The sequence below is a fragment of the Amblyomma mixtum genome, chromosome 2 (assembly GCF_055824585.1).
Source record: "Amblyomma mixtum isolate Tamu chromosome 2, ASM5582458v1, whole genome shotgun sequence".
In the NCBI taxonomy this organism is placed as follows: domain Eukaryota; kingdom Metazoa; phylum Arthropoda; class Arachnida; order Ixodida; family Ixodidae; genus Amblyomma; species Amblyomma mixtum.
Genome location: NC_143013.1, coordinates 53,237,568 through 53,254,838, shown reverse-complemented (window position 1 = coordinate 53,254,838; position 17,271 = coordinate 53,237,568). Strand labels below are relative to the sequence as shown.

The 17,271-nt window shown below is 50.9% G+C and overlaps 2 protein-coding genes across 2 annotated transcripts; one reads left to right on the top strand and one right to left on the bottom strand.

Annotated features, from left to right (window-relative positions):
- Positions 1-222: 222 nt before the first annotated feature.
- LOC149359372 (uncharacterized) lies at positions 223-3,541 on the bottom strand. Its single transcript, XM_089571607.1, has one exon. The coding sequence runs from the start codon at positions 3,279-3,281 to the stop codon at positions 1,452-1,454; it is 1,830 nt and encodes a 609-aa protein (XP_089427733.1). The 5' UTR covers positions 3,282-3,541; the 3' UTR covers positions 223-1,451.
- A 7,435-nt stretch (positions 3,542-10,976) lies between these two features.
- LOC149359371 (3'-5' RNA nuclease TATDN2-like) lies at positions 10,977-16,955 on the top strand. The gene is made up of 6 exons (XM_089567654.1): positions 10,977-11,267; positions 12,976-13,377; positions 14,153-14,322; positions 14,781-14,910; positions 16,114-16,326; positions 16,818-16,955. The coding sequence occupies exons 1-6, from the start codon at positions 10,977-10,979 to the stop codon at positions 16,953-16,955; spliced, it is 1,344 nt and encodes a 447-aa protein (XP_089423780.1).
- Positions 16,956-17,271: the final 316 nt, after the last annotated feature.

Genomic DNA, 17,271 nt, shown 5'->3' with positions numbered 1-17,271 from the left:
TAGAAGTAAGCAGAGGTTTGCCAGGTTTGGGTATGAAAATGACTCTTGCCTCTTTCCATTGTGGTGGGAGGGTGCCCAGTCGCCAGCATTCATTAAAGTATTCTGTAAGTGCAGCAATGGATTGTGCGTCGAGATTCCTGAGAGCCTTGTTATGTACCCCGTCTGGGCCGGGGGCTGAGGACGTGTTAAGCGTCTGGAGTTCAGACTGGACCTCTGCTTCTGTAATGGGTTGATCAAGCTGGTCGTTAGGGGGGCCTGCATAATCAGGGTGGTGTGCAGGAGGGTATGTGGGGAAGTATTGATTTCGAAGGTCTTGGAGGAGGTCTGGTGGAGGTATATCTGAAGTATGTATGAGTTTGGTGAGGGCGTGTCTCTGGGCAGTCTTAGAGTGAGTGGAGTCTATTAAGTGCCGAAAAAGGTTCCAGGTCTGAGGCACACTCATATTGCCATCAAGCTTGTTGCAGATAGATTCCCAGTTCTGACGTGAAAGATTCGCTGCGTGTGTTTCTATCTCTTTGTTAAGGCGGGCGAGGCGACGCTTAAGTGTCCGGTTCCATCGCTGCCTTTGCCAGCGGCGCTCTAGGCCTGTTTTAGCCTCCCATAAATGTAGGAGGCGGGAGTCAATTGTGTCGCTTGGGCAGTCTTCGGGTAGAGTGCAAGTTACGGATCGGACATCGCTTTTTAGCTGCTCGGTCCATGCGGTGATGTCCGTGATGGGAACGAAAGTGCGTGCTGTTCTACATGAGCGGAAAGAGTCCCACTTTGTAAGAGTGGAGCCTCTGGGAGGCCTGCGATGTAGTTGAATGTGTAAGAGAATCTCGATGATGAAATGGTCACTACCAAGATTCTCTTGTGTGTTGCACCATGTGGCGTGAGGGAGGCGATGTGCGAACGTGAGGTCTGGCGTAGTGTCTTTACAGACACTGTTTCCCGTGCGTGTAGGAGAGGTGGGGTCTGTGAGAAGGGAGAGACCGGCTTGTTGCGCGGCTAACCATACCCGACGTCCTTTCGGTGTGTCGTGTGGGTAACCCCAGGCTGTATGTGGGGCGTTAAAGTCTCCCACGACGAGTAAGGGGCACTTGTTGGCTATGCGCTTCGCGATGGTAAAGAGGCGTTCGAAGTTACCTTGAAGGCACTTAGGGTGGCTATAAACATTTAGGATGAAGACACTGTTCGCTCGAGTGTGTTGCGGCACAAGCTCAATAAAAAGGTGATCAATGTCTTCAATCACTATGGAATGGGAGATGGTGGTGATTGAACGACGAACCAGAAATGCTACCCGAGGGGGTGTGGGGGATGTGGGCAGAACAGGAGCATAGCCGGGTAGGGTGAGTGGGTTTGAGGGTTCCTGCAGGGCAAGGATGTCGGGTCCTGCAGCGCAGGACAGCAGTTGGTGGATTACGTGACGCTTGTGACCAAATCCCCGGCAGTTCCACTGCCAGAGTGTAAGATTACGGAGTGGAACTGCCATCATGACAATCTATAGAGGAGGGAGCTGTAACGGGGGGTTGGGAGCCCTGAACTATGGTAGGGATAGGGTTGGCCTGTTCCTCCGGTGCTTTGGGCTTCTTGCGTCTGTTTGGTGTGGGGTCACGCTTTGGGAGTCGGGACTCAAGATCGTTACAGCGTTCAGAGAATCCTTGAGTTAGCACATCGAATCGGTGGTTAAGAATAGCGTTGTCTTGTGTTATGCGGATTACTGCGTCTTTGATGGGTGTGTATTCCTCGTTGATGCGAGTTATAGCTTCCTGCAGTTTTGCCTCAAAGCGAGCTGCAAATGATTCAAGCAGGGTTGGTATGTTGTTTAGTGAGATGGGTGTGGAGGGAGAGGGCGTTGTGCACGGAGGTGAATTTGTAAAGGGATCAGTGTCAGCCTCCATTGCTAGCAAATCAGGAGAGGAATTAGGCTCGGAGTGGGAGGACGAGGCATCGGCGGTAGGCGGGTTGGGAGGAGGAGTTTGGGATGTGGTAGGAGCGGGAGCAGGTGGAAGGGTAGAACCAGCGGCAAGAGCACTTATCTGGGCTTCCAGCTTGGCGATGTGTTGACGCAAGGCGGCGGCTTCTGCTCGGGCTGCTGTAGCTTCTGCCTTAGCCGCTGCTGCCTCCTCCTGAGATTTTGCCAGGGCTTGTTGTAGACTGGGTTGTGCAGGCAAGGATGTCGTGTGCCTGTGTGAAGAGGCGGAGGTGTCCCAGACTTGTTTCAACGGCACTGACCAAGCTGGTTTGTTTTGGTTGGGCTGTGGGAGTCCGGATGACAAATGGGGAAAATTTTCTCTGGATAGGACCAAGTCGTGCTGCTGCGTTTGTGGGTGGTTTGGCTGTTTCCGTGGCTGGTGGATGTTGCGTCCCTTGCAGGATCCCGTGCCTGTCAGGTGTGGGCCCTCGCACAGAATGCACTTGGGCGTGCAAAGTGTGTCTTCTTGGGAGTGTTGTGTTCCACAACGGGGGCAGATATTTGTCTTGGGACTCGGGCATACGTCGTGGCGGTGGCCCGGCTGTCTGCAGTTAGTACAGGCATCCGGACTGCCACGGTATGGGGTGCAGCGGTGGATGGCTCCCATGTATTTGATGGAGTGAGGTACTGTGGTTTCGTCGAAGGTGATCAGGATGGAGTGTGTCTTTCCCATGCGTCGTGCTGCTAGAATGGTGTATTCAGGATTTCTTTTCACCAGGTCGTGGTACAGTTGCGTCGGCGTCTCGTCGTCATAGGCGTTCGTGATGACTCCTCTGGTAGCCCCCGGTGGTGGTGCTACGTATGCCGCGCAGGGATATGTTTTGCCTCCGATGGTGAGAGAGGTCAGCGTCTTGAGAGTCTCGACTGTTGGGAAATGTGTGGTTGCCATGGTGAAAGTATTGTTCGTCGGGTGGACGCGCAGGCAGAAGTCGTCCGGTGGAATGATATCGAGCTGGGTCTGCACTGTCTTCAAGAGCCGGGGTGCTGGGACATCTAGGAGTCGTAGTTCACCTCGCGGGCGAACGACTACTCGAATAGCGTTAGGTGGGAGTGGTGGCAGCTGCTTGCTCCGCTGTACTGCGAGGCGAGCCTCCTTAGTCGCAGGTGGTAGACGGGTCGGCGTCTTGCCGCTGCCGGTTACGGCTGCTGCGTGGCGCGACGCGTTGTTGGCGTTCGGGTGAGCTGCGTCTGAGGTAGCGTTGTCGGAGCGGTAAAGTTTCGGCGAACTGGCTGGTCGGGAGGCGTAGGCTTTATACAGCACCGGTGTCCAGTCGCTTGAGTTTTGCTCTTCCGCGGTGATGGTGCGGCCTTCAACCGTTACCTCCATGACAACGGCTGCCGTCGCCGACGGAGTCGGCGGAGGGGAGGAATCCTAGTGCGGCCTAGCTGTGCGGCTTGGCGTCTCGGTCCGATAATTGTTCTTCTCTCAGAATAGGTCGGATTATGCCCGTAATGGGCGGCTTTCCTGTCCTCCTTAGGCAGTTATGTCGGTTTTCGAGCAGATTAGTGGCCGTAGGAGAGATTGGGTAGGAGAAGCACGTACCGTTTGCCGGAGCCGACGTTGCAGGCATCCGCTCCCGTTGGCCCCCTAGCGGCGAATCGTGTCCACTGTTCCAAGAATGCAGTTATGCCCCTTCCCTCTGGTCCAGGTGTCCACCGAAATATGGACACCTCGCCCTCACCTCACGCCACGTATATCCTGGCATAGCAGAGCTAAGCCACTGCCAATTTTATAAAGACCACAAGCCACGAAGATGGCGATGCGCAATCGCCACTGCGCATCAGAGAGGGAGAGAGAGAATGGGGAAACCGTTGGCTCGGCGACGGAGAGCGTGCGGCGGCGGCTCCGGCGCTCCAGCTGTGCGCCGTGTTGCGTCACGCGCATGCGCACGTTGGCCTTTCCAGAGCTACCCGAAATGACTCGGCGACTAGCGTAGTGTTGCTTTCGCAACAATAGCAGACACTGTAGTCTGGGAACTTTTCACGCACTCTCACCTTACCCGCGACTTCAAGACTTGAGTGTACCGGTGTATAAAGCTTCGAGGTTCTGCAGCGGTATGGTGCTCGGGTTCGATCTTGACCGCGGCGGTCACATTTTGGTGTTTTGGAAATACTGGAGAAACCTTTACTGTGTGATTCAATTCTCGTACAGGAATCCCTAAATTATCCGATGCCCTACATTGCAGTCTTGCGCATAGCCTGAGCCGCTTTTGGACACTAAACCCCATAAGCCAAACCAAACCAAGAGCTTCGAAATTTGTAGAAGAACTGCGCATGCATGGATGTATTTACCTCGTTCCGCAATTAAAAATGGCCCGCACTATAGGCAACAAGGAAGAAGCGGACGTAGCGGCCGTCGGGATTGGAACAGCCGACGCTCATGGAGACAGATCCGAAACCCCGCAGAATCTACACCATTGGTGAATCATTTGAATAAACAGAAAATGATAAGGTAAAGAAAGCTGCGTACTACAGGCGTGTCCTGTAAAATTGCCAGTTTTGTCACTTCGGCACTAATGAGTAGCTTTTTTCAGTATCAGGCTGTTATACTCGCAGTTGTTTCGCATCCTCTCTTCACACCCTCCCAAGAGGTTATAAAGCTATCGCCCTTACCACGTGTCTTTCAGATCACTTCCTGGTAGCAAAAGAAGCGGGCGGAAACACCTTTCGGTTCAAAACTGTCACCTATTTCCCACTTGTCGCAATGGACGCTCCGTGGGCGTAGCGGCGAGAATAACGCTAAACTTACCACTGCAGCGTCGAATTCACCGTACGTTACGTCGTCGCTACCACCTATACTCTACTCAGTAATGGGACCTTAGCGAACATCCTCTTCCACCCTCGCTTGCGATTCCGCAATGTGCACCACCGAGGATCGTATACGGCCGGTTCAGTATCCAGCGATGGCATACCTTCCCCGACTGCTACGAAGGCTGCGTGGAAAACTTATGCGATTCGCCCACGTTCAAAGAGGTACTCCTCCCAATCCATTCCGAACGCGTATAGAGCGTTGCTTTTCACTGTAGTCGGACACAATTCAAGAGCGAAAGCCGCTTTTCCCCGTCAAAGGAACCCCTTCCAGACAAAGGCGTCGGCCGATTCTTGTGAGTCTGCTAGCGCGACAATGCAGGGAGTGGCAGACGAAAGAATATAGTCCCCACTTTCCATGTTCGGGGATAGTCCCCTCTGTGCATTGTCATGCTATAGCAGGTTCATGAGAATCCGCCGACGCCATTGGCTGGAAGGGGGCCCTTTGACCGAGAAAAGCCGGTTCGTTCTTTAGTTGTATCCGACTATGGTACTGTGCCAATTTGATGCGTTGTCAGTGTTCTAGAACGCGTAGGAAACGTTCTTTCATGTTTCCGTTTGTCGGCGTCGCGCTTGTCAGACGCGATTCCTAATGGGGTGCTTTAACGACCCGGGAACGTGAGAGTAGTGACGGCGGGTGTCTCCAGCACAAAATTATCTTATCTGTGTTGGCACTTGACGACTGCAGAAGCGCTGAGTACACTCTTCAATGGTGGCGCGTTAGTTAGCGATGCTATTTTTGATATTCATGCCTTTCTCTGCCGTCTTTTTGAACCTTGTATCGCTTCGTTCACCGCAGAACTTGTTGTGCATCTGTAGACAGTGGTTTCACTGTCATCTCTGGCCAGCGTCACACGCAGAAGTTCTTGTCCTGTGATGCGTCGCGATCGCTGGGCTGCAATCTGCACATGCCTCTTCAGGTCACCGCCAGCAGCTCACCGACGGTTAGCTGGAACGGCCAAACTTGTCGCCCTCAGGAAGCAAGGAATAGAAAATCCTGATATAAGTGAGTACGCCCACCAATCTCTGTCGTGTTCTTTTAGATTGCACTGGAAGATGTTGTGGGCAACGTTACTCGGGTAATCTAGTAACGTAACTAGGGTAATCTAGTAACGTTGGTGGGGGGGGGGGGGGGGGGGGGAGTTGCTGTGTTTTTATGTGAAAAACTCTGTCCTGTCAGCGGCGTCGTCTCCGCAAAAGGTGGCCGCAAAACAGTGTCCGCAGTAGTTGTGACATTCTAAGAATAGGTAGCATGAAACCAGTGGTTGTACGCGAGAGGATGATGTGGGGATTCTGCGGAAAAAAAGTATCTCGGTAGAATGATTAGTTCATTAATTAGAGCAAAAAAAAACGAAAAAACACCGATATAGCGCGGAACCTTTTTGCGGACCCGCTTTTGCCAGCTTTGATAGGACTGTTTCATTCACCTTATGAAAAATCCCTTCTTTTTTTTTCAGTTTACGACCACTTGTATGCTAGAACAAAGCGATATCTTTGACTTCAGCGAATTCCACTGCGTGTGCGGTTTTCCGGGTATTAAACAGATTTTTGTTATTTCTAACCGTGACAAGCGCATTTACACTGCAGTTGTCAGTGTGGCGCCCGTGTTCGTTCTTGCTTTCCGCTCATATCAAGACGCCGGTGTGTGCAACTATTTTCCAAAGCACTCACCTTCAGCTTGAATTTTGCAGGCATATGTAAAACAAGCAGCAGCGTGTACCCAAGCTGCGCCATGTTTCGCACTGTCCAGCTATACTCGCAGTTACACAAGGTCGCAACCCGGCGCTGGCCTTCACCCTCAAAGAGGTGCGTTCAGTTTGGTGTTTTGAAACTGCTGCGTCATTCACAATACATATATGCGCAAACCACCATAACTTTTCAGGTCAAAAACAATTAATCCTCTTGTTTTTACGCTTTCCTGCGTACGGCGACACTTTCCTTGCTGAAATGGCCAAAATTTCAAACGCACTGTTGCGGTACGGTCCTCGATTGCACGGCCATTTTATTCATGCTGCTTCCTGCACACGCCGGTCTCGGTGCGTGCCTGTGTAGCGTAACCTAATAGACGCGCCTACCACTGACATCACTTGTGCAGGGACAGGTGCGACCACGTCCTGCAGAAGCACACGCTCCAGCGGCAGCTGCGGCTTGCCCTACATGGGCGACTATACCCTTCGATGTTCAATCGATGCCCGAGACAACTGGAATCCTCGCAGAGGTACGGTGCGTTCCTTCTTACACTAAATCTTTCCCGTAGCCCCACCTGTGTCGATCAGTCGACAGACGGTAACCAGTGATATCCTGGAAGATCCCCGTGAAGTGCCCATAGATGTTCGGGGCCTAGAGGACATAAGGCTCATTCCAGACGTTATGCTTCTTCGGTGACTAAGGACAGCGCGCACGCGCACATCAGCATGCGACAGGTTTGGTTGGGCTTATGGGGGTTTAACATCCCAAAGCGGCTCGGGCTGTGAGAGACGCCGTAGTGAAGGGCTCCGGAAATTTCGACCGCCTGGGGCTCCTTAACGTGCTCTGACATCGCACACTACACGGACCTCTAGAATTTCGCCTCCATCGAAATTCGACCGCCTCGGCCGTCCTTCGCAGTCCCTCGTGATATACCGGCAACAGCATAGCCACGCCGAACCGTCGTAGGATACACGTGTGCAACCCTCTGTGCAACCAACCTCTTTGTCCGACTGAAGGAGCTTGACGCCAGCGACTTTGAGGGCCGCTGGCGTCAAGCTCCTTCAGTCAGACAAAGACGGTGGTTTTGTCGTCGTGGCAAACGACCTCCCCAAGGATAAGGCTCAAGCTAGAGTCGCGGCCAACTTCAGACAAGTGAAAACTGTGAAGCCGTCGAAAGTGCAAGAGCAGGCAGTACAGCTTTGTGAGCGTGCTGGCCTTTCAAGAATGGCCTCTTCTGTGAAGGCGTCGAAGTCATCTAGCCTAACCGTCTTCTTCAGCGCCAAGACGCATAAATTAAGCTGCTCCTTCCGTGTCATTGTGTCCGAACGAGGAACGTGGCAGTGCGAGGTAGCGGTGTTCCTGCAGAAGTGCCTGTCGCACCTTGAGGTTGAAGATCCTTTCCTCATCAGAAAGCATGAGACCGTGTCAGAATTCCTTCAAAACGAGTGTCCTGCCCACGTTAGCGCGTTTTCGGTGGATGCCAAGGACTTGTACTACTCCCTGCCGCAAAGCGCGGTGATCGCAGAAATCAGCAATTGCATCGACCGTCACGTAGTTATAAAGTTTCAGAACTCTAGTGGTATGAACGTTAGCATGTTTCTAGAAATGCTGGACTTTTATTTACAGTCCACGTTTGCTAGAGTTGACGAAAGTTTTTTCATCCAAACACGAGGTGTTTGTATTGGATCAAACCTCGCTCCCGTTATCAACGATCTGTTCTAGCTTCGTGCGACAGAAAACTTCAAGCCAAGCTTGACGGCATTGTTGTTATAAGGTCATGTGTTATTTAGATGACTTTTTAGTATTTTATCGCAAAGGTGACGCCCAACAATCTATTGCTCAGACTTTTGACGTGTTCAGTACTGAACTTAACAACCTACAATTGACCACAGAGCTATCTACTAACAACAAACTAAGGTTTTTATATCTGGAACTTGTGCTATCGTGTGACCATGTTTGTTGGATGTACTCCCCACGCTCCCAGAAGAGCCTGCTCCCCTTCCGGTCGGCCCACTCTAAGATAGTTAAGCGCGGGATAGCGAAAACATGCATGAAAGCCGCTATGTTTAGATCATGTGCGCATAAAACCCAAGCCAGCTTTGACGCGCAGGTTACTGGGCTCACCGCTGCAGACTACCCGAGGAAGACCTGTGCAAGAGAGTGAATCAGGAAAGTGGAAGGAAGGCTTGTCAGAAGAAACACGGAGACAAATTTGTAAACTATTGCTGTGGTGTGGTTTACAAGGTCCCACTGTCATGCGGCCGTTTTTACATCGGGGAGACCGGACGGTGCGTCAACGATAGGCTACGCGAACACGCGAAAGACATTGAAAACAAGTCACGCCGAAATAACATGGTCATTAATTTCGCAGATTGCGACGAATGTGAGGCATTTTTGAACCAAACCACTATCATCGCCAAGTATATAGATCACACCTCGCGCCTGATATCGGAGGCCTTTCACATTCACGCATGAGGACGCTCATGTGTAAGCCAACCATCGGTGGCTCTATTCCCACAGGAGATCGTTTTTCTTAATCAGTGATGATTTCCGAATGTATGCCATGTCATGTTTCCACCGCATTTTTCTTCCCTTCTATGCTTTATATTGCCCCCTCTTTCGCAATAAACCATTTGGTTGTTAGTTAGCGCATGTGTCTGTCTCGTCTTCTTCCGTCCCGTCCGTCAGCGCTGTTTTGCCGTACCATTCAACATGAACCAACCAGCTCGACTCTGCCCTCTCCTTGACAAAAAACTGGCCTGCGATCAGCTGACGTGACCGAATGCGACGGACCAAAAGAGCAGACGACGCGCTGGGTGTACACAGTTGCCAGACCTGCTAGCGTGAAATCGCATCGGGTGGCAGATGAATGGGCAATAACGATGGCTCAACCGGATTTACCGCGGCCTCATGAAAATCGGTCGACGCCATGGGCTAGAGAGCTTTCTTTGAAGGGCTTCTGCAAAGTGTCACTGCTTTTCACTATGTCCTAAACCAAGCCCAATGGCCATTGTAACGAGATTTATAATAGCTGCGCCCTCCACGTTCCTTTTTCGCACGGCAAACCTGTAGTCGAGCCTGGCGGCCCCTGCTGGGGTGAATCACTACAGCCGGATACAGACAGGAACCGAGCGGCTTTTTCCCCGCCAATGGACACCCTTCCAACCAGCAGCATCGCCCCATTCCCATGACCCTGCTAGCGTGACAATGCAGGGAGCGGCGCCACAATGCATAGATGGGTCTATGCCCCACCGAAGAGTGAAGGAATTTACCCTTCAACTACGACTCCCTGCTTTGCCATACTTGCAAGGTCAAGATAAGCGGCCGATGCACTGGCTGGAAGGGGTTCCTTTTACAAGGAAGACCCACTGGATTCTTAAGTTGTATCCGACTTTGGTAAAAGGCCCACTCGTTCTGCTCGATGGGTGAAGAAGCTGTCTGTAGCTCCCATCGTGCTTCCCCGAAAAGACCTGCGAAACAAGGGAACTCGTCTGGGATCGACCAGCCGAGCATGGATTCTCCGAAAAGGCCAGGAAAACTTGCTCCAGAATATGCGCAGTCTTTCAGAGAGGGGAGTGGGGAGAACAAAGCAAGGAGGGGGGAAGAAGGCATATGCAAAAGGCTACGCGAAGGTTAGCTTAGAAAACTCCGCCTCTGAAGCGCTGCCGTGAAGGCGTGAGGGAAGTGGGGTTGACGACGTGACCGGTTCTTTTCTTAGAACTTCGTCCTCTTCCGCATCTGGTTTTCAGCCTTCCCTTTCGTCCGGTAGGGTACCCTGATTGTTATTTAAAGCTGCACTGACTGCTGCTGCCGTTGCAGTTGAGAGTGGTCTTCCTTCAAGAGAGCAACTCGTTCGTACTTGTACTCTCACTGATTTTTTTTTCTCCCGACTAGGCCGCGGTACCCATAGTCGTTAATTGCTACATCATTTCTGGCGGCTAAGTTCATCGTATGCGTAGGTATGAGTGCTTTTATTCCACAAAGAGCAGATTTCAATAACATTAGACAATCTCATGGACCTTCCATGTCCTGATACTACTGTAAGCGACATATTTTTCGCGAGCTAAGTATTTCGCAAATCGGGTGAAGTCACGTTTTAGGAATATTTCACGCGTACTAAATTTCGTAAAGCAAAGGTACCACTTTGCGCTCCCTTTGCTCTATAATCATTTGTGGAACCAATTATCGTGAGGCCCCCGTGATTCTCCAAAAACGCCGAAATTAAGCCGTTTACAGAATTTGCGCAGATCAGCCCTGAGCATAGGTCCTGTTCTGACTTGACTTTTATTTCGTTTGCACCAAAAGAATTCAGGTTCCAAATAGGAATGCCGGTTTTCTCTTATGCTCCAGTTAGCGCGATGCCATTGCACATGAATAACTAGTTGTAACATGTCTTTGCTTCTTTGTAATGACTCTTAGCAGGCCGGCTGTCATGGTTGTATACCAACCACTTGCTGAATTCGCCGGGAGCGACGACACTTGGGATTGCTGCTCGGATACCGAATCCTGGGATGAGTACGACGTGATGCTTCGCCGTTGCTCATCTCAAGAGGACATCTCGCTGCCGAATCTCCCGGTCTCGTCTACAACTGAACCCCAATCGTCACCTGAACTCGCAAGGTCTGGTGACAGACAAGCCGGAACTACGGCAGGACGTACGACGGGGGACGAGTCATCGGAGGACGAGCAGCCATTCTCCGTTTTCGAGAAATACTTCCACGAGACGCAGCCCTGTTCCCAGCAGGACACCATGCCGGGCGCTCTTTCGTGGCACGGCCCGAGTACCTACATGACGCACTGTCTGCGGTCAGACGAGGTAGGCAGCCTGGTGTTTTTATTAATTATTGATTTATTTTAATGACCGCCGTAACCTGTAACGCGAACGCTTTGTTCCGTGTCTCAGATGTCCGCTCTGTCTACGGATTAATGCACCTGCATTTAGGTGTACCCGTTTCCGTGTCCCAGTGATCTACCATACACGTGTTTTGAAAGATTCTTTTGATTCCTGACGCCTCAAGCTCTTTCTATGTTGCACTGTAGCTTGAAGATTTCTGCTCCCATGTCAGTGCCCTCGTGGTCGTTTTTCCCCTGCAAACTGCTTCTCGGACGAGATCCTACGTGCGTAAGTTACTCTGCTGCTGTGTGCGATACGCAGCACATCAGTGAACAAAATGGCGACGCCCAGGGAGCAATTTGTCTCAAAAGCGGCGGTCAAGATTGGTTCCAGAAAACGTCGCAAAAGTCTGGCTTTATCGTCTTTAGCGCCAGTTCCTGCAGTTCAAGTGCAGCTTGGCACTGACTGCTTCCAACAGGAATGGTCGAGTGCAAGTTTGGTCGTATGCTAGCCTTGGTGTAGCCACCAAATTGCAGCCAGCAGCGTGGCGCCCACGTCATTGGCCGCCAGCATCACAAACCGCGTGAAGAATTCTCAAACAGCACAATGTTGCAACCGCGCGGCAGCTGTGAAGCGCACGTCTGTTCTTTTGTTGAACACGACTAGGGTGTGGGCGTGCCGACTTGCATGTTAAGCGGTTGTTGCAACAATGTGCATCATGCTGCATACAGGTGTTTCCTTTTTAGTTAACATAACCGGCTTCGGGTGCTGTTGTAATTTTATTAGTCCAAAGGAAAGACGCGGTGACGGGTCCGTCGAGAGCATGGTGCTCGAGAGATGCAAGGTGCCGGTGAGGGTCGCGTCCCCACCCCCGTCGCTGCCTTCTCGCTTGGCCAATCACGTTCCATAATAGTCGGGCCCGTGTGGGGGCGCCGTTCTCATCGACGAGTGGACTAATTTGAGTACCTCCGCCGTTTATCGCAAAGCGCAAGACGTCGTCTGCTTCCATGGCGAACGCTGCTGCATCATTTCAGCACCGACCACTGAGGAGGTGTACAGTTTTTCCGGACTTTCCTGAAATAGACCAGCACAACGTCTGCACTTTTTGAAACGAATGGCGTCATACAGACGGCGCCATCTTGCACCGCTGAAACAAATAGCGATGTGCCGCACCACGAGAATACGTTCACGTAGTGCAGGCGAATCGAACGCACCTAATTGGTTACTTTTTATAGCAATCCAGCTGAGACAGGGAGAGAGAGTCTTCGTGGAAAAGGTTCGCTAATACTAATGTTACTGGAACTAGCTAAAACCAGAATACTGAGTAGGCCACACCCCATGACAAAGGACCGTTTCCTGCCTAGTCTCTGCTGCACCCAAAGTTCGCGCCTGTGACGTCATGTAAAAACTATCCGTAGTTCAGGGAGTGGATTGTTTCTTGTTCTGGCTAAGGGTGGGGAGGGGTGAATGGGGGAAGTTGCTGAAAGGGTGCGGGGTCGCTAATAGTAAAGTCACTGGGACTCTAGCTAATACTAGAATACTGAATAGGCCACACCCCTCGAGAAAGGGACAAAGGACTGTTTCGTTCCTGGTCTCTGCTGCATCCAAAGTTGGAGCCTGTCACGTCATGTAAAAACTTTCCCTAGTAGCAGAATTCTTTCTATATACATCTTTATTTTTTGCCTTGTAGGACGCTGTAGCTCACGCCCGTGCTCTGCAAACTGCCTGGAGTCGGCACGATGAGCCGGCAGAGGTCGTCTTCCAGCGCAGACGCGTCTCACGGCACCCGAGGTCGTCCATCGAGGCACCCCGTGCTGTACAAAAGGAGGAGGCCGAGCCCTGCACTGCCGCGCCTTCGGAGCCAACGCAGACAGCGTTGCCGCCAGTCATGCCACAATCGACCAAGCAGTGGCCGTACTCGCTGCCGTCAAGTGCGGGCCTGGTGGACACCCACTGTCACCTGGAGCTCATCTTCCGCAAAGTGGGCCACCGGGGAACCTACGCCGGATTGCGGGACGAGCATCGGGACACCTTCCCTGATTGTTATGAAGCCTGCGTGGCAAATTTTTGCGATCCGCAGACATTCCAAAAGGTAATCTTTTTTTTTTTTTCAAACACAATCTTATCGCGTGTCTGTTGTCTTCTCATGCGTGGTGGAATTATTTACAGTAAGTTCTAATGACCTCGGGGAGTTAAATCTGTGCCAACATCAATAATTTCTATAAACGTCGCATCTCATTCTTGCATTCACTTACAGATGCATTCACCGCACTTATGGCAGTAATTAAGTTACTGTAATCCCAGTACAGTAATTTATTTACTCTTTCTGTTAGTAGCCGCCGCGGTGGCTCAGTGGCTATGGTGCTCGGCTGCTGGCCCGAAAGACGCGGGTTCGATCCCGGCCGCGGCGGTTGAATTTCTTTGGAGGAGAAATTCGAGGCCCGTGTACTGTGCGATGTCAGTGCACGTTAAAGAACCCCAGGTGGTCGAAATTTCCGGAGCCCTCCACTACGGCGTCTCTCATAGCCTTAGTCGCTTTGGGACGTTAAACCCCATAAACCAAACCAAACCATCTTTCTGTTAGCTTGCAATGGAACTATGATAAATTTGCAGCAGAAATAAGTCTTTATCTTCGACGTTGCGTTTTTTTTTTTCAATGCATGAATATTCCCATGCATAGTAAGGGTTACATGGTGATCGCTCTATGTCTTTAAGATGTACTACCTCCACAAACCCATATACCGTAATTCCTCCTGCCTTAGCTGCTCTTATATTTATTCCTCTATAAGCCTAGTCCTGCCACTTTTGACGTCAATTATACCCTCTGCCTTAATTAATTTGGCACTGGCGCTTACTACTTTGCGCAGCGCCGCCTGTGGGAGCCGATCCTGGCCGAGGATGGCGTTTGGGGAGCTTTCGGATGTCATCCGCACATGGCTCGCGAGTACAGCGAAGAGGTGGACGAATACCTTATCAAGGCCCTGGAACATCCAAAAGTCGTCGCCTTGGGTGAAATAGGGTTGGACTACTCCCGCAGGTGAGTGCGCATACCAGTTCAATGCGGGAGAGGATGGGGGGGGGGGGGGGGGGAAGGGGTGGAAGAAGGGCTTTTTGTCTCCTGTCCATTAGTAGACTTCGCTAAAGATCAATACTGTTCCACCCATCGCTCAAAAAACCACCGCATGTGGCGGCTTCTGTCTCTAGTGCTGCGTGAATGAAGAGACAACCGCATCTCAAAATTTACTCAAGCTTGGCTGCATGCTTTTCTTTTTGTTTCTTAACCGTCAATAACATTTTTCTTATACGTTTGAGGGGTTTTATTAGCGCCCTATTACCTTAATTGCTACGAGCACGCCGTATATAATGCGACAAACTTTTCGGCGTCATGGGGCATTAGTAACGACTCCTGTCCTTGTTGAGACCTGAGTAGCGTTAACAACGTAAAACTGCCTTCTTCGCTACACGTTACGAAATGGTGTTATCTCGCTTTTGCAGAAACAAATGCGACCACGGCCAGCAGAAGCGTGTGCTCCGGCGGCAGCTGCAGCTTGCCCTGAATGGTCAGCTGCCCCTCATAATCCACTCTCGAGACTCCACGTCCGACACCATCGGCATCCTCAAAGAGGTATAAGCTGTCTGTCTTGCTACACTCGTCACTTGGCGCAGCCCCATATCTATTACTTTCCAGACGTAGACTATTCCGGCCATATGTATACCTTTTGTAAGGTGCAGAGTCTTCAGGTGCCCCATAAGTTTCTCGTTAGTGTGAGTCACATATTTACCCATGCTGCTTTTTATCAACTTTATCCCTCGCACATCGCTTCCATTCGCGCACTGCGGACGGCTCGGATGCTTTCTTCGTAGCTTCTCAAACGGATCTGGTGCTAATTAATTTTGGTTGGCATCGGGGGGACCAAAGAGCACTGTTGCATAAGGTGCTCTTCGTTTATTCGAGGCGGGGTCCAAGACCCGCTTTCTAAACTTTTCGCCCCAAAGAAGCCGAGCTCCAGGTCAGGAGAAAGCTTGTATTCATTGTATCACCTGTGCAACTTCCTTTTAATGACACTGAGGATCGACCGAGGCGGATGCGGTGTGCGGGCTGCCTCAGCGTACCGGGTGTTTCACTTAACATGCTCTGCAATTATTAAAAGAGGCTTTTTTTTTTTTTCACGGCACTCTCAGTGGTGTAGCACATCCCAATACAGCTAAGACACGGGCTATGTGGTAGGCTGGTTTACTATTATTGAGTAGTTAACCTTTTAGCAATTAGTCTCCTTAATTGTTGAGAGACCGGTAGTGCACGCCATAAGCATATCAGTTTTTAGAATGCAAAAAACGCAGTTGGCCTTGGCGCTGTGGTACAATAAATTTTCTCTATTTCGACGACTTGGGTGTACTGGAGGAGTCTCCTTGCCTGCGAGCTAAGCGCATGTATTTTGGAGCGATGCAGTCAGATTTGTTGGCCCATAGCGCCCAGGGTAAGTGCGTTTTCAAAATTCCAAAAACTGATATGAATATTGCGGATGGTGGACTATGCGTCTCTCAGTAAATGAGACTAACAATAATGAGACTAACATCAGCGGCTTTTGAAGGACTGTAGTAATAGTTTCAAAGTTGGCTAGTCGATATTATTTAACCGTCCTAGTTAGCACGTATTACCTGTATTTTGACGCGCTATACCGCTGACAGCGCAATGCCCAAAAAAGTACTGTTCTAACTCAAAAAACCTATTGTTGACCACGGCAGAACATCTTAGGTGAAACAGCCAGTATACGTTGACTGCTCACTCTTGCTGACGAGGTGGATCTCTTGGCTCCCTTCTCCGCAGATGGTGCCGTCGGACTACCCGATTCACCGCCACTGCTTCACCGCCGACTGGCCGGAGGCGCAGCGCTGGCTGACGGAGTTTCCCAACCTCTGCCTTGGGCTCACTCCCCTCGTGAGCTTCCCCAATGCCGGTGGGCTGGTCGAGGTCGCCAGGAAGATCCCCCTGGACCGGCTGCTGATAGAGACGGATTCCCCGTATTTCCTCCCGAAATCGGTACGCACGGATTTTCGCGATAGGTTCATGATAGTTACGTGGCTATCCTTAATTTAATTTTATTTGCTTGGGTAGTGTGATTTCTCCCCCCCCCCCCTCTCGCCCCGTCGTGACGTCGGTGTAATCGGGGAACTCTGTATGACACCTTTGTTTCTATAAGCAGCCACCATTACAAATAGTGCTGTGCAGAGAGCACCGTAATAAGGCAGTGTTTCTATTAGCACCATCCTTTGACGCAAGCCACCTTTTTGCTTCAGCCGCCCTGTTGATATGAGGCATCCCTTTGAAAATTTTTGAACGCCATGGGTCTAGGGTAGGGCTACTTTGCAGAGTACGACGGGTGCCAATGTGTAATGGGATATTTGTAACGAGTTATTGTTAGCCAGTACTGGTAGCTAATGCTTACAGTGCCATGCTCGCAGAAGCCATATGTACTACGCATGGGGCTCGCGTTATTGACATTCCCACTTTCTTGTTGTTTTTTTTTTCAGGAATCGGGGCGTCTGAAAGCTTCGCACCCAGGAATGGCGATTCATGTGGCCACGTGGCTCGCATCGTTGCGCAATATCGATGTCGGCGACATACTGCCAGCCGTCCGCCAGAACACGCGGCGAATCTACAAAATTTGACGTCGGACAGTGTGTAACCTTTGCGCGTGCAAGAAAAAATATAACTGGGAAGAAAACAAACTAAATGACCTTGATTGTTTGTTTCTTTGCCAGTGCTCGCATTCTAGGGACCGGTCAGTGGTGTGACTCTGTAGGCTTATCCCGCTGCTGTCAACTTTCTGGGTGGATGAAAATTAGCCGAGAAAGTATTCATAGAAGGCTACCTGAACAATGACCGCGACTGGAATAATAAAACTTAAACAAAAAAAAATCAGGGAGGGCACTTTGTTGACCTAAAGTGCGGTGAGGCAAAAGCCTTAAGCGCGGTGTTGCTCCT